This window comes from Phasianus colchicus, chromosome 1, assembly GCF_987193195.1.
Source record: "Phasianus colchicus chromosome 1, bPhaCol1.hap1.1, whole genome shotgun sequence".
Lineage (NCBI taxonomy): Eukaryota > Metazoa > Chordata > Aves > Galliformes > Phasianidae > Phasianus > Phasianus colchicus.
This window is the reverse complement of record NC_143436.1, coordinates 48,734,433-48,750,536: the sequence shown is the minus strand read 5'-3', so window position 1 is coordinate 48,750,536 and position 16,104 is coordinate 48,734,433. Positions and strand designations below refer to the sequence as shown.

General features: G+C 45.3%; 4 protein-coding genes and 1 long non-coding RNA gene across 6 annotated transcripts; 3 read left to right on the top strand and 2 right to left on the bottom strand.

The window, feature by feature from the left end:
• Positions 1-5,618: 5,618 nt before the first annotated feature.
• LOC149919563 (histone H3) lies at positions 5,619-7,060 on the bottom strand. The gene has a single exon (XM_090140716.1). It carries the CDS (start codon positions 6,090-6,092, stop codon positions 5,682-5,684), a length of 411 nt encoding a protein of 136 aa, XP_089996842.1. The 5' UTR covers positions 6,093-7,060; the 3' UTR covers positions 5,619-5,681.
• Positions 7,061-7,172: 112 nt separating this feature from the next.
• LOC116233442 (histone H2B 8) lies at positions 7,173-7,709 on the bottom strand. The gene has a single exon (XM_031600355.1). It carries the CDS (start codon positions 7,633-7,635, stop codon positions 7,255-7,257), a length of 381 nt encoding a protein of 126 aa, XP_031456215.1. The 5' UTR covers positions 7,636-7,709; the 3' UTR covers positions 7,173-7,254.
• A 223-nt stretch (positions 7,710-7,932) lies between these two features.
• Positions 7,933-8,605, top strand: LOC116233444 (histone H2A-IV). The gene has a single exon (XM_031600357.2). The coding sequence runs from the start codon at positions 7,980-7,982 to the stop codon at positions 8,367-8,369; it is 390 nt and encodes a 129-aa protein (XP_031456217.1). The 5' UTR covers positions 7,933-7,979; the 3' UTR covers positions 8,370-8,605.
• A 262-nt stretch (positions 8,606-8,867) lies between these two features.
• Positions 8,868-11,923, top strand: LOC149919562 (uncharacterized). 2 transcript variants are annotated; one of them, XR_016466805.1, is made up of 4 exons: positions 8,868-8,927; positions 10,078-10,147; positions 11,200-11,558; positions 11,666-11,923. It is a non-coding gene; the product is annotated as an uncharacterized LOC149919562 (long non-coding RNA). The 2 variants fall into 2 exon arrangements; XR_016466802.1 differs by having other exon boundaries at positions 11,200-11,923.
• A 3,765-nt stretch (positions 11,924-15,688) lies between these two features.
• On the top strand, positions 15,689-16,102 carry LOC149919561 (histone H4). The gene has a single exon (XM_090140730.1). The coding sequence runs from the start codon at positions 15,734-15,736 to the stop codon at positions 16,043-16,045; it is 312 nt and encodes a 103-aa protein (XP_089996856.1). The 5' UTR covers positions 15,689-15,733; the 3' UTR covers positions 16,046-16,102.
• Positions 16,103-16,104: the final 2 nt, after the last annotated feature.

Below are 16,104 nucleotides of genomic sequence, written 5' to 3'. Positions count from 1 at the left end.
TCCCCATTCCGTTCCCCGCCTTTGCCGCCCCGGGGTCTGCGGCAAAATTCGACCAATCGGGATCACACTCCCGCCCCGCCCCTGATCGTCCTTTCCGGCTTCCGTTGTGCTTTGGCCGCCTCTTTAAGAAAGCGTTTTAATGCTTTTCTGGGAAGAATTCGCTCTCAGATTCATTAATCTGTGCCAGCTCGTTCCTATTCGCCCTTCTGCTTCTTCCTGTCAGTAAATCCTATCTGTTTTTAAGAGGTCAAGGAACAGAAACCCTTAGCCACGCGTAAAAACATCTTTTTCTTTTTAAACTGTTCTATGAATTTCCTTTGTGTGGATTATAATGCGATAGGTATTTTTCCGGCATATAACACGCATTTATATATCTGTCATACTTTTACCCGTACATGGCCGCTGCGAGAAAAGCAGAGAGCCTCCAGGACCCCCATCCCAGAGAGAAGTGGGATCCCACACTGCAGTGTGAGAGGAGCCGTTCCTATCAGGGCTGTTCCTGCTGAGGATGCGAGAGCCCCGTGCTGCTCTGCTCCTTAACATGTGATGGGAGGCAGAGTTTTCAGAACGTTATCACACACATCCTTTATCTCCTCACTAAATATGTGCTCATTAATACAGTAATGGTTTTTTGCTGTTGTTTTTTTTTTGTTTGTTTGTTTGTTTTTTGTTTTTTTGTTTTTTTGTGCTTAGCAGTAAAATAGAGGAGTGTATTCTAATATTTTAATTTTACTGACTCTGATGGGTTAGCATGACTTATAGAAACTAATGAACTCTACTCCCCCTTTTTTTTTTTAGTCCAATTGTTCAAAAAGTATAACCCCCACAGAGTTTGTAAAAAAATATATACAGCTTTTCCCCATGACAGTGCTCCCACATTGCCAAGAGAGTGGAACAAGATATATGATGCCATTTGTAACATTGATATATTCATGCAACGGTGATGGAAATGTACCTCAGAAAAGAGAGAAGGTAAGAGATCTCCTCCTCCACAGCAGCAAAACACCTGGAGGAGCTCCTGGGAGGATCTCAGGGAACTGTGTGAGCTCTGCTGTACCCCTCTGGGAGACAGAGGTGGAATCTTTTTCACGAAGATGATCAGGGGACTGGAGCACTTCCCCTATGAGGACAGGCTGAGGGAGCTGTGCTTGTTCAGCCTGGAGAAAAGAAGGCTGCGAGGTGACCTCATTGCAGCGTTTCAATACCTAAAAGGAGCCTACAGAGGGGAAAGGAATCAACTCTTTGAAAGGGTAGATAACTGCAGGACAAGGGGAAATGGTTTGAAGTTGAGGGAGGGGAGATTTAGGTTGGACATCAGGGGGAAATTATTTACAGAGAGAGTGGTGAGGTACTGGAACAGGCTGCCCAGAGAGGCTGTGGATGCCCCATCCCTGGAGGTGTTCAAAGCCAGGTTGGATGGGGCCCTGGACAGCCTGGTCTAGCATTAAATGAGGAGGTTGGTGGCCCTGCCTGTGGCAGGAGTGTTGGAGATTCGTGATCCTTGAGGTCCCTTCCAACCCTGGCCATTCTGTGATTCTGTGATCTGAGCTGCAGCAGAGGAGGGGAGTTTTGCAGACGCATCAGGACAGTACTGGGAGTTCGGGGAAAGTTTAAACTATACTGTCAATTAAGTATCTGGTAAATAGTAACTATTAAATGTTACTTAAGATGTGGTTTAAAAGAACAAAAAGGAATGAGGAAAGGAAGGTGAGGCGTGAGCAGATGGATACGAAGTAGCGGCAACTGAAAGTGCTCTAGTCTTCCAAATACAATGTATTCTCAAATGTCTCTTCTGTGGTCTTAGTTCAACTCCCAGGGCCAAACAACTTTATGAAGTTTATTAACAGCACTACTTTCTATTTGGGCAAAGAATAAATATTCCAGAATCATAGAACCATAAGATCATTAGGTTGGAAAAGATGCCTAGGGTCATCTAGTCCAACCATCAGCCCATCCCCACCAACCATATGTCACATCCACATGATTCTGTAACACCTCCAGGGATGGTGACTCCTCCACCTCCTTGAGCAACCTGTGCCACTACAGCACTGCTCTTTCTGAGAAGAAATTGTTCCTAATATCCAATCTGGACCTCCCCTGGAGCACCTTAAAATTATTCCCTCTGGCCCTTTCACTGTCACCTGGGAAAAGAGGCTGACCCCCTCCTTGCTTCCTTTCAGGTTGTTGTACAGAGCAATAGTGTCTCCTCTGAGCCTTCTCTTCTCCAGACTGAACAACCACACTTCCAGCGTTGGATGCAGAGATGTTTTGTCTGGTTTCTGTTCCGTGCTGTCTTGCACTGAGATTATCACAGTAGTCTCAGGGAGAAAAACACTGATGTCCCACTCATTTCCTTTGGCACCTGTATAATCACCCCTCACAGACTCTTAAAACCATCTCTGCAGGGACTGGAAAGTTCATGTAAATGAGTATAGTTTATTTTCTGGAAATGTTGTTTTCCTTATGAACAAAACAAAAATTATATTCTGCAACCCTGCTCAGAACTGATGTGAAGATCAAAACTGGCACAACAAAGAAAAATGACATTCAATTTCAAAAGATATCATATATTAAATAGTGGAAAGAAGAAAAAAATATATGTCATATGCATGTTATACTAATACATGGATAGATGCTAACCTATGGGAACACAGCTTAGACCTGCAGTTTTTGTCTAAAGCTCAACACTTATTGAAAGTTATCTTTTATGTCTGCTGAAATATTTTCCTCCTTAAGTGCCTCATAGGATGATGCTACTGCAAAACATAATTTTGTACAGTTTTACTGGATGAGTGTGTGCTATGCTCGGGATAACATGCAAAAATGCAGAGAGAATAAGATGCTCATAATTGTCTTGAACATTCATGACATGGGGCAGGTATGCAAAGATGTTGGAATGCCCTCGAAGATGCGTAACACTGGGTTGGGATAAAGTGTAAAGAAAGCAGAGAGCAGGATATATGGCAAACTTAACAACTTGTTAGATATTTTGTATTTCATCTGCATGAGTGCATCAGCACATTCAGCACAGACTTAGTGCAGCACATAGCTAAACAAACCAGCCTGTATTGCACCTCTTCAATATTTGTACATCTACAATCTACAAGATGCTTCCATTCAGCTGAAGTTTCTTTTGATTCTTTGGAGAGAAAAGATACCACCCTATGCACTAATTTTCCAATTTATTTTACAATTTATTTCATTAAAAAAATAAAAATAAACACCAAAAACCACCACTCTTTTCATATGGAAAAAGCTTTTGTTTAGAGTTTTTTCAAAATTAATATACACCTGAAGCAGGGCTGATTTAAATACATATATAGAGAGATATATAGATAGATATAAATAATATATTTTGATCTAAGCTTATGTATTCCTAATAAAAGTGGAAAAAATTCACCAGCAGGACCTCGGTGGTGATCTTGTGCATTGGACTGATTTATCCCTGCAGCGATTCGATTCAGACCATATCAACAGGGCTCTGGATCACTCACGGAGGGTGGCAAAACAGCCAGGATTTATCTCAGCCAAATATTGCACTGAGCAGATGTATTTTTATCCTAACTTTATCTGATCTGTTACTGCTCTTTTACAGCTTACTAAATCAGCATCACACGCAAGCTGATAGGATTCGTCACTTATGTAAGGAGGAAAGAGCAAAGCCCACTGGAGACTTGCAGTCAGGCTGCTGTGGTTCCTGGTATCACCACTGCAGCTGTTACAGACTTCAAATTCCATGCAATAAATTTTTCCTGACTGCCAGTTGGATTTTCTGGAGCAAGCTCTGACAGATTATTATTGTCATCAGTGCCCTTCTGTGTTAAATACCAGATTTTCTTCAGGCCCAGGCATTGCAAATTCAGGGATCATGATTTTACACTTCCTGCAAAACCCTTGCATGTCTACTTCCTTCTCAACTGTGGTTTTTTTTTTGTTTGTTTGTTTGTTTTAATTATTTAGACATGTAGCTCTCAGAATCAGACTCAAAGTAATCGCAATCAGTAAAACACAGCTTCCCTTCTCCTCAAACACACAAAAGAAGGGGAAAAAAGAAAAAAGAAAAAAAGCAGAAAAAAAGCATCATTTTCATCATTTTTGTCCAAACTCCTACTAAAATGTAACTTTTTACACAGCTTGTATAACATTTTGCTACAGTTCATTTCTACAAGCATGACAGTAATCATACACAGCAAAAAAAAAACAAAAAAAACATATATCAGTCTGTTCATAAAGCACAGATCTTATGTCAATGAATATGGGGGGGGGGGGGGGAGAGTATAATAAAAGTGCCTATTACCTGATCAAGTTTTCCCAAAGTGTTATTCTGAGATCTACCCCACAATCCCCACCCCACCCCCATCCCCAGGTTACTGCGCTGAGAGTAAAACAGAAAATGGCTGAAAGGAAGGAAAAAAAACAGGAAAGAAAATGGAGCACCGAGGAATGTGATTGGTCAGATTTTGCTGCAGAGCCCGAAGTTCCTGAAGCAGAAGGAATATTTCCTGAAACAAGATGCATCAGCAATTACACAGAAGGGGAAGGAAAAAAAAAGAAGAAGAAGAAAAAAACACACACCACAAAACCCATGACTTACTGCACGAAGCTTTGAAAAAATATCTATTCCCTCCGAGCAATCCTTCTTGTCTGTGTTTGTTCACAGAAGCGAGAGCTGCATCCCACCCACTCGCATGCAGCACTGCAGAACCAATTCGATCAGGCAGAGCGGGGCACTCCCTGCATTACATGGACATAAGGAGGGCTGTGCTGTATTGAGCAAGCAGTACGGGATGCAACAGGAAATTAGAAATGGATTAGGAAATGGTGTTTCGGGTAACAGGTATACAGCCTGTGGGTAAGATGTGAAGGAGCTGCACGGCAGAGTGGCAGTCAGAGACAGAAACCCCATTAGCCATGTAGGTGCACGGGAATCATTGGGTACCATGCTCTGCCAGGAAATGTGTTGGTTTCAGATGTAAACTAAAAGCCCTTAAGTAGGGCCAGAGACTGACAAGAGGGACTTGCTTACAAGAGGAATGGTCAGCCCATGTGTGGCAAAGCACCCATGCAGGAATGGGCAGCTATGGAGACTAGACTTTGTGCTACTTCACAATTAAAGGCACTGTTTTTAACCGTGGGATTAATAAATTCTAATTAACGCTTTGAGTAGAAGGAAATAAAAGCTACAGAATAACATGGGCAATGAACTACTTACTTGCCTTGTAACACACTGCAATCGAGTAAGGAAACTCAAGTGAATACAAAATTGCATTTATACATACATGACTGCTTTCAGTAACAACTACGTTAAGGAACACCAGCTTTTAGAAATGAGGCAGTTTTGCTTTTAGCTTGTCAAAACCCTCAAAAATCTTTTCCACTAGTACCAGAAAAGCAACTCTATTAGTTAGACCTATAAAAGTGAGCTTTTCTTATCAATGAACTTTTACCCAACCACCAAAAGCAGCATTTAATCGACAGAAACATCTCTCAACCTCTTAAAAAGATGGCAATGCTTCCCCAGGCACTTACCTTAGAAACTGGCCAACAAAAGGCTACCCGCAACACGTGCAGCAGTAAACCCTCAAAAGATTTAAGAGTTTACAGCTCTTTTTAGTGGCCCTGTGGCGGCTCTTAAAAGAGCCTTTGGGTTTTCGATAGTCACAGATTCTCTCGCCAGGAGCTCAGGCGCGCTCCCCGCGGATGCGCCGGGCGAGCTGGATGTCCTTGGGCATGATGGTGACGCGCTTGGCGTGGATGGCGCACAGGTTGGTGTCCTCGAAGAGCCCCACCAGGTAGGCCTCGCTCGCCTCCTGCAGCGCCATGACGGCCGAGCTCTGGAAGCGCAGGTCGGTCTTGAAGTCCTGCGCGATCTCGCGCACCAGGCGCTGGAAGGGCAGCTTGCGGATCAGCAGCTCCGTGGACTTCTGGTAGCGGCGGATCTCGCGCAGCGCCACCGTGCCGGGCCGGTAGCGGTGCGGCTTCTTCACGCCGCCCGTGGCCGGCGCGCTCTTGCGGGCCGCCTTGGTGGCCAGCTGCTTGCGGGGCGCCTTCCCGCCCGTCGACTTACGCGCTGTCTGCTTCGTGCGCGCCATTCTCCCAAAGCAGACCCTCAGCAGTGAGAAAGGAAACTATGCAGGAGGTGCTGCGAGACCCCGTATTTATAGACAAGGGCGCGCTCTGATTGGCTGGCGTGGAGGCGGCCACCCCATTGGGCAGAGGCAGGATTTGAAAAGCCCGCGCTCCTCGGCAGGTAACGGCGCCTTCCCGCTCCGCAGTCCCCACCCCTCCGCAGGCAGCGCCGCCCTCGGTTTGTGCCCTTCCCCCCCTGCGGCGGAGCGCTCGGGATGCGCGGCGCGATCTCAGCCTTCCGTCAGCATAGCGGAACACGGCCATCTGTCCCGCAGCCAGGATGTGAGCGCCTGCGTGAAAGGCTCATTCCGAAACCCGCCTTTTCCCTATCACCCGCATTTCATAAGCCGCTCATTGCTCACTTTTTCTCTTAAATATAAATTTATTGTTATTATTTCTAAAGTATGTGCACTAGACTAATGAACCCCTCTCCAGCAGATCTTCTGTTACATTATTTAGAAGGGAAAGCAAACTACGCCACATCATTAAGAAACGCACTAGCTCGTTTAAGCAATACTTTACCCAGCACCATCTGTACAGTGCTACATAGATGATGATACATATGGAACATCGCTGTCTTGCGGAAGTCGCACACGAACACAGTGCTGTCCCCGTGGAGACCCTTTGGGTCACACAACTACTCCGTTACCCATGGCCAGGTCCCTGGGAAAGGATGGCAGTGCTTAGCGGGGACGTCAATAGGAATGATGTGAATGCGGCACAGAGCTGTAGCCATAACAAAGGCTGCTTTATTTCAAAGCAGAAGGACAACATCCACATGTATGTACCTCTGTCTGCTTAAACCTTGGAACTGAAGTGACTGTCAGAGGAATGCTTATTTGGCATAGAAATTTGATTTGAATATCATAAAATCTGTACATATTGCTCCTATGCAGAGATCCTTTATGTCACATAAAACACCACCACATTGTTTTTAACACGTGAAGCATAAGCAGTAAGCATTTTTTTTCCCATCATTAATCAGATCAACCTACTCTGAAAACCGAAGACAATATGAAATAGCAGCACCACTCACCACCACGTATCTGTGAACCACTCTTTTACTGAAAGCATGGGTGGCTCTGAAAAGAGCCTTTAGGTTAAAATCGAGTAATCCGCACCACTCTACTTGGAGCTGGTGTACTTGGTGACCGCCTTGGTGCCCTCGGAGACCGCGTGCTTGGCCAGCTCGCCGGGCAGCAGCAGCCGCACGGCCGTCTGGATCTCCCGCGACGTGATGGTCGAGCGCTTGTTGTAGTGCGCCAGGCGCGACGCCTCGCCGGCGATGCGCTCGAAGATGTCGTTGACGAACGAGTTCATGATGCCCATGGCCTTGGACGAGATGCCCGTGTCGGGGTGCACCTGCTTCAGCACCTTGTACACGTAGATCGAGTAGCTCTCTTTCCTTGTCTTTCTACGTTTCTTATCGCCTTTCTTCTGGGTCTTGGTGACCGCCTTCTTGGAGCCCTTCTTAGGGGCAGGAGCCGACTTTGCTGGTTCCGGCATTGCGCACGCCCGCCGCTGCCTGTACCGCAGGATCGACGCAGGTACAATAGCGCCGCCGCCCGTACTTATAGAGACGGTATGCAAATTAGGGGACTCGACACTGATCCTTCCCATTGGACATCTTTGGACCTTGACGTCAAAATCACTCGCGGTGTTCAATTGGTCGGTTTTCTATCGCTGCTCCCATTGGCTAACTCCACAATCGCTGTCTCCACCAATCAAAAGTGCCGCACGACCCCAGCAGGAAGGGATAAAAGGGAGGCGCTCAGCTACTCCTGGATTCTTCCGACTCTTCTAGCCTCACGTTTTCTTTGTCAAGTATTTTTTAGCTGATTTGCAGAGACATGTCGGGCCGCGGGAAGCAGGGTGGGAAGGCGCGCGCCAAGGCCAAGTCGCGCTCGTCGCGGGCCGGGCTGCAGTTCCCCGTGGGCCGCGTGCACCGGCTGCTGCGCAAGGGCAACTACGCGGAGCGGGTGGGCGCCGGCGCCCCGGTGTACCTGGCGGCCGTGCTGGAGTACCTGACGGCCGAGATCCTGGAGCTGGCGGGCAACGCGGCCCGCGACAACAAGAAGACGCGCATCATCCCGCGCCACCTGCAGCTGGCCATCCGCAACGACGAGGAGCTCAACAAGCTGCTGGGCAAGGTCACCATCGCGCAGGGCGGGGTGCTGCCCAACATCCAGGCCGTGCTGCTGCCCAAGAAGACCGATAGCCACAAGGCTAAGGCCAAGTGAAGCTCCAAAAGTAAACAACCCAAAGGCTCTTTTCAGAGCCACCTACACTTTCCCAAAAAGAGCAGGAACACGTCAGTGTAAATATCAGCTTTGCTGTTTCTTTGGAAACTGACTCTATAACTAGAATCTTATTTATAGAGATCACCAAGTGCCAAGTTCTCATTAATAACAAAGTCTGTTCTGCTTGGAAGCTACGGTTACTTTTTGCTGAAAACCAATAAAAGTAAAGACACCGATGAAGTACTGCTGGTATCTGTCCCCCCCGCCTCCCCTCCCGTTGCCCGACGTTTGGAAGCAGCCGGGAGGGCGGCGCGCCCCCACCGCGCGACTCGCGAGGGTCAAAGTCCCGCCCCTTTCTGTGGCAGCCAATCGGAGCGGAGCGCGCGTTTTTTGAACCGCGGCGGAGGTGGCGCGCAACCCGTTTGGACCCGCGCGGAAAACGCTTCCTGGCGCCCTGCGGGCGGGGTGGTGGCTTCCTGCCATCCCACCCCTTGCGCAAGTATGTTTACGAAGTACAGCATGGGCTGCTCGGGTGGTGATGGGCACAAAAACATTGAGGTAAAGGTGGATCGCGAGTTCATAACGAATGTGCTGCCGTGCGCTTTCCCTCACTGCGTCAGTTTCTATGCACTTTACGGGCTTTTCATACACCACTCTGAACTGGACGCTACTGGCTGTCTTTTCATAGGATACTGTGGGTGGCTGTTACAGGCTCCGCTGCGTTTTTCTGCAAGTCTTCTGCCCCCCCAGCCATTACATTTCTGCTCGGCCACTTCGAGCCTCGCAGGCATCCTGTGCCCATAGGAGGGGCCATCTGGAGACTGCTGCTCATCGGGGCTCGGGGTCTCTGTTCTCAGAAGGCGCCTCCCGAGGATTAGGGCGAGGAAAGCGGCCGCTGCACCTCTCCTCCAGGAGAAGCTCTGTGCTGTGATTTCTTAACATAACCTCTGCCATCTTCACTAAAAGCTATTTCTGCTTGGTCAGGGTTATTCACCAACTGATGCGTTGTTATCTGCTTGCAGACATCTTTCTGCCTTGAGATGATACACGCAAAGAGCCTGGCTTCCTTCCAGCTCTTGCTGCCTTCCATTGCACAACTACAGCATTTTCATGGCATTTAAAAAACATGATTTATTTAAGCATCCCGGTTTCAGCCAAAACAGCATTAACAGCACACCAGTGTTTTGATTGTTGCTGAATGATGGGAGTGTGCCTGGGTCCAAACATATTACTACATATCAAACATTTTTTCTATGTAATAGAGGAAATTTTTGGTTTAAGAAGAGTGCATCACAGGTGTTGGTAGTCATGGAACAACAAAAGCATGTCATGTCACAAACACACCTGGTCTTTTGATATTTCAGTCCACACAAAATATAACCTTCTGTTCAAAGGTACTCACCTAGGTGATGCTTTCTCTCAGATAGACTGGTCTCAGAGAATGTTATTCAACCTGTTGTTGCATCGATCCCTGTACTTTCTTCATAGATTTTTGTTTTCTTTCATAAAGAAAATAAGTGAAATGATGTCAAACAAACAAACAAACAAATAAAAACTACACACAGTTACATAAGCATTTCCTAGAATGCAGACAAAACAAACAAACAAAGTGAAGTAATAAAGGAATATTCACATTTTTGGTTAAGTATCACCATGTATAGAGTATATACTCTATGACTCTATGACTATGACTAGTCTTTTCTTTCAGAAAGATGCACACTTTTATCGAAAAAGTTGCTTGATTACTCTGTAATAGGATCCCTCTGGAGAGCATAAAGGTATTTTCCAAATTTCAATGCTACTAAGCCATCTTAAATGCGGGTATGATTTTTTTTTTTCTACTGCCTCTCAGGAGGAGAAGTTCCTTTGGGTTGTGGTATTTACCAAGTATATAAATGAGATCATTGGCCTAATTCCAATATGTGTATGCAGAGAGAGAGAGAGAGAATGAATTCTCTGTTGTTGAGGGCAACTCTATGAAACTGAGTAAAACTTATTTGTCTCTGTGACTGTGTGACATTTTATACAATGGATAAATGCTCATCAATCCTTTCATAGGCTACTCTCAAACCCCTTCACGTAAATATTGATTTCCTTTTCCTCTAATACCTTTCGGTAAGTAAAAATAGAATCAATTAGAAATATTTTCAAATCTGGTAGAATGCAGAGAAACTTTCTGGATATTATCATCAGTACATTCCTGTTCATGTTCCTTTGAAAGCCAACTGCTTAGGCACCAAAGGAGATGAAAACAAGTCATTGATACTGCTGTTGATTTCTCTCAGGTATGTAGCGCACGATCAAGTTAGACATAGGAAAACATGAAAGAAAATCACATGACTCCATTAACACAACTTCAGAGGCTGAGATGCCCACATTCAGGAAATATGAATGGAGAGATTGGTGTCTCAGAGTCAGTTATTTCACAGCTGTACAAGTGCAGCAGAAAGTCTGCATTGGTAGGGAAAATAAAAAAGCTCTGTGTATACAATGGTAACAAAAATGGTGATTGATGTAAAACGCAGCTGATTCATTGTGCCTCTTCATTTACTCTTTGCATCTTCAAAAATTCCCTCTGAATAATTCCAGTACTGCTGGGACTGACTGTCAGTGTTACTTAATCTGCAGTTTCTCTACATTGTGGCTACTTTATGGAATAAAAACAGCCAACGGGCAATCAGGGTTATCACTTTTCCCTGTTATCAAATATTGTTTTCATACAGTGGCCTCCACAGCTGGGAATGAATAGCAGAGCAAGCTGCCTGATAAACCACTTCTGCAAAGAGCCTGTTCTCATCAAAGCATTTCTCCCTTGTTCTTTGTGTATTAGAAAGCTTGATGCCCACTAAATCTTCAAGAATACGCATAGGATGGCAGCTGATAGCACCAGAGACCAACCTGATAGTTTGAAAGTTATGACAATTCTTTAACTTCAGCATTAGGAAGTGGTCACCATTATGCAAGCAGATGCATTCTTCAGGAATCATTTCTGAAGAGGGGAGAGATGGAGTCAAGCTCACCTTTTCGCTCATCACCTTCAGCTCTTCATTTGGAAAAAGTCAGTGGAGACAGAATTCCATCCAACAGGCACAGCACTCACGGTGCAACTATTTTACACAGTGCTGCAACAGTACAGAGATACAGTATCCACTGTTGTGCGCTCTGCTCCTCTTCTGCTGATTCTTGACAGTGAGTTTCCTTGCAGTGCTTCTGGAGCTTTGAAGAAACAGATTACTTAGCTATACATCTATGGTTTGCAGGTGTGACAGGTTGTTTTCGTTATAATCAACCCACAGGTTGCAGTGAAGGTGAAAGATAGCAGCATTATGCATCTGAAGGATCAGGGACCAGGGGTGGGAGGACAGACAGTGAAACTGAAAGCTACAGTCTAAAGCAGCTGAATATTTTTTTTGTACAGTAACCTCCAAAGCACCTCAAGTTTGAAGAGCCCAAGATGTGAATGCTGTAAAGGTCATGCAGAGAAACAAGGGAACAGACTCTTCTGGAGGGTCTGCAAGGGGAAATGGTTTCAAACTAACAGAGGAAAGCTTAAATTGTAGAGAGAAAAAAAAAAAAAAAAAAAAGGTGTTTTTGGTTTTTGGTTTTGTTTTTTTTTTTTACAGTCAGAGTGGTGAGGGACTGACAAGTTGCCCAGAGAGGTGGTGAATGTCCCATCCCTGGAGATATCCAAGGTCAGCTGGGAGGGCTCTGAGCACTTTGATCGAGCTGTAGTGACGGTGTTCATTACTGGGGAGTTGGATCAGATGGCCTTTAAGAGTCCCTTCCAACCCAGTGCTTCTATAAACTGTGTCCTTGTGTCTGTGTGGGCAGTGAAGTTCACACAACTCACTGGTTCCAGACACCTGCTGTTTTCGTTAAGGCCACCAAATGCTGAAGGACTTAGAACTACATTGGAGCACTACTTGGGCTTTTTAAAATGGGGAGAATTCCAACAGCAATTGTCATATTAGATTTGAGCACGTTTTGAATCTAAGAACCATAAAGTTTGGAAAAAAACCTTGAGATCATCATGCAGTCCCAAAAGAACTATTAAGACAGAGTGATTTTAGTGAGGCTTATAAGTACCTACCAGAGATGGATCGTATAATCTTTTGTTGTAGAAACTGCTGCGATCGACATGGCATTAGAATTTCTACTTTTCACCTGAAGGGAAATTAATTAGAATGTAGCAGTGGCAGTCTTCAGCACACAGCTTCAGGTAGAGCCCAAAGGTAAATTCTCACCTGAGAAGAAATGCTGTCGTGTACACGACAGACAAACAGAACCACAGGGAGCAGTCAGTCCAGGTGCCAGGTCCATCAGGATTCTGCACCTGAATGAGAACAGAAACAAGAGCTGAGCTGACCAAAACTCAGTCTAGCAGAAATCTAGGGAACGATTGAGCTCCCAGGTTCAACATGTAGGATTCTTTTTTATATTGAAGGGTAACCACCACCACCCTTGCCTGTAGACTTGTTCCATGGAAGATGACCTGTGCACAGGTGGAGGTTGATGGCCTGTGGGGAGACTGACATCTCTGATTCCCCATTGAGATTCAGAGTGTTAATTTTTTTGTGTGTGCCCATGCTTCTTTAATTGACATAGTTGTTTGTTTGCATGCAATAAGGTATTTTGCAGTGTTTTTCATCACAGTTACTGCTACTTCAGGCAAAAGTTCATCTCCATGTTTACTTGGCCCTCCACATTTAATGTGATTATACTTTGAGAACATTCACATTTCCCTGAGAAGGTGCTGCAGCCTTTATTTCTTTCCTTGACAGATTTATCATGAAAGCTCTACAGCACATTTATCACAAGCTTCTGCCTTAGTGCAAGGCGAATCCATCATCTCCAGACTGCAACTCTTCTATAACAATTATCTTGGCTGATTAAAACAGCAACACTATGAAGACTGTGTAAGTTGATTTTAATTCTCCAAACAAATTGAAAAGACATGAGAAAAGATCTCCTAAGAGGTCCTTACCGCCTTGAAGGCAATACCTAAACAAGTTTCCTCAGAACCTCAAAGCAGGTCCGTGGAAAGAAAACAAGTTTTGAATTTCACCTCATTTTAAGTCTCCTTCTTGAAATGTTGGTTGTCACGTGGGAAGGTTAGGAGGAAAAGAACAGCACTCACCATCCTTCCCATTCTGTCTCAGCTAATGGGAAAAGATTAATTGTAAGAAGTAATCAATAGGCTTAATAGAAATTTGTTGGTTTTATGAGTATCAAAATCCACACAAATGAGCGATCAGGAGAAAAGGATAAACACAGGCTGTGGAATAAAACAAAGACAAGGTGAAGTGATACTTCAGAATGTAATAAATGCAGATTTCTCAGCAATGTGTTCTGCTTTTCAGAACACTGAAACACCAGAGCTCCTGTAAGTAGGGAGTATGCCCCTCCCTTTGGTTTGATTTTAGCTGTGGTGAGGAGTGCCCCAACGCGTCAATAGTACACACATTTATATTCTGCAACTACAGCTGGCACGAAAGAAAGACAGTGCACATACATCACACTGAAGTAAAAACAGGAAACTTCACGTCACATCTTGTGGAAAGATACAACTGGGTAAACAAAACTTGAATTTCCCAAATAGGAAAGACAAAAAATACTTCTCTTCAAATTATTCAAGCACAACTGGATAATACAGCAACCTGTTGTACACCCCTACACAGTACTGTCATATCTGCACAGATTGTTTAAAAACTGACTGTAACAAAAATGCATGCGTTAGTAACTGAACTACTGTTGGTTTTTGTTTGTTTGTTTTTTGATTATTGTAGGTCAAGGATGAATTTTGTTGTTAGCAGTTTGGTTGTCACACTCAAAATGTGGACAAGGATAAGAAGTTGGCAATTTAAGGAAATTTGATACTGAAAAAAAAAATACAAAATTAAGAAAAGGTTAAATTTCCTGGGGAAAAAAAAAATACACAAAATAAATTGTGAGAGGACAGAGGAGAGAAAAGGATTCTAATGAACCAAACAGAAGAAAGAAACTGATGCTAAAAGAGATTTCAACCATTTGGCAAAGAAGCATTCAGCTACAATGGATATGAAAAGTGGGTAAGGCGGGTTGCAATGCAGAACATGTATTCCCACTAACTCAAAACAAGTGTAGAAAAACGTTACTTGGAAACTCTGTACGAATAACACCTAAATCCTTCAAAGTTCTTAGGTAAATGAAAGTAAAGCTATAAAAAAGATGTGCAAAGAAAAACAAAAAAGTCAGTCATGATTGAAAAGAATTATGCCACATGAGATGGGAAAAAGAAATATTTTCAGCTGTCCTGAAGAACAAAAGATGTATTTTGTGTCTGAACAAGTGTAGGGAGAAACACAATGATCGTAGGCAGGGAAAAGTATAGGATACTAAATAGTGACCAGATTGATAGGTGGGGGATGATACATAGAAACATTATGAAGCTTTCTGTTGTACTGCATTCATTCTGTAAACAACAAATGAGGGGAAAAAATATACCAATTAATACTTTTTTTTCCTCAAAACCTTCTCACACTTTGTAAATCCATTTATTAAGCAATCTATTAATAGGTAAATTATATAATACATATGTAACTTTCCAAACTTAATGGAAACCCCAAAGATTTCAAAAAACCTATGGAATGTAAGGAAAAAAAACGCAGTCTCATGCAACACAATTCAACAAAGTAGACACGAATTAATGGCTTTTCAAAACACTCTTACATATGAATATGAAAACGTGGGAAGAAGCAAGAGGCCTGGCAGTATCTGAGATGAAGTTAATCTCAAAAGAAAGGGATGAAAAATGACAAAGAATGAAGTGCAAATACAACAAATCAATGGAAAAGCATCGAGCAATTGCTACGGAAAAAATGTTAAAGATGAAGTAGTATTATACCAGTGGGGACCCAAAAGAGAAAAAAAAAAGGGGGAGGAATTGGACAAATCTGTGCGAGCGCCGCGAAATGGCGGCGGCGGAGCTCCGGGGAGGACGTGAGAGCGGCGCTCCGGCCCCACCACCGGCGCCACCATTGGTCGGCATTCCCTGCAGAGCCGCGGCCCGCTCCCACGCCGACACCGGGTGCCGCGACAACAACGAGGGAAGCTGGGCAGCGAGACAAAACGGAGAAAGGCGGGCAGCGAGGCCGGACCATAAAATCGTCGCCGCCACGCGCAGAGACGGCTGGAAGCAATAACTGGGCCGGCCGGAGACGCGGCACAGCACCCGCCCTCCTCCCACAACCGGGTGGAAAGGGCGGAGAAGGCCCCGCCCCCGCCCCGCCCCGGCGCAGTCCTCAACCAGGTCGGACCGCCGGCGATATAGAGGCGCGCTGTCGGCCGTTCCCGCCACAGCTGCGGAGGAAGATCGGTGTGCGACTATGTCTGGCAGAGGCAAGGGCGGGAAGGGGCTCGGCAAGGGGGGCGCCAAGCGCCACCGCAAGGTGCTGCGCGACAACATCCAGGGCATCACCAAGCCGGCCATCCGCCGCCTGGCGCGGCGCGGCGGCGTCAAGCGCATCTCGGGGCTCATCTACGAGGAGACGCGCGGCGTGCTCAAGGTCTTCCTGGAGAACGTCATCCGCGACGCCGTCACCTACACCGAGCACGCCAAGAGGAAGACGGTCACGGCCATGGACGTGGTCTACGCGCTCAAGCGCCAGGGACGCACCCTCTACGGCTTCGGCGGCTAAAGTTACCTGACGTTAGACTTTGCTTTTAAATCGACCCAAAGGCTCTTTTCAGAGCCACC

Coding starts and splice junctions, on each gene's coding strand:
- LOC149919563 (XM_090140716.1), bottom strand. CDS start 6,092: ATGGCGCGCACGAAGCAGACAGCGCGTAAGTCGACGGGCGGGAAGGCG.
- LOC116233444 (XM_031600357.2), top strand. CDS start 7,980: ATGTCGGGCCGCGGGAAGCAGGGTGGGAAGGCGCGCGCCAAGGCCAAG.
- LOC149919561 (XM_090140730.1), top strand. CDS start 15,734: ATGTCTGGCAGAGGCAAGGGCGGGAAGGGGCTCGGCAAGGGGGGCGCC.
- LOC116233442 (XM_031600355.1), bottom strand. CDS start 7,635: ATGCCGGAACCAGCAAAGTCGGCTCCTGCCCCTAAGAAGGGCTCCAAG.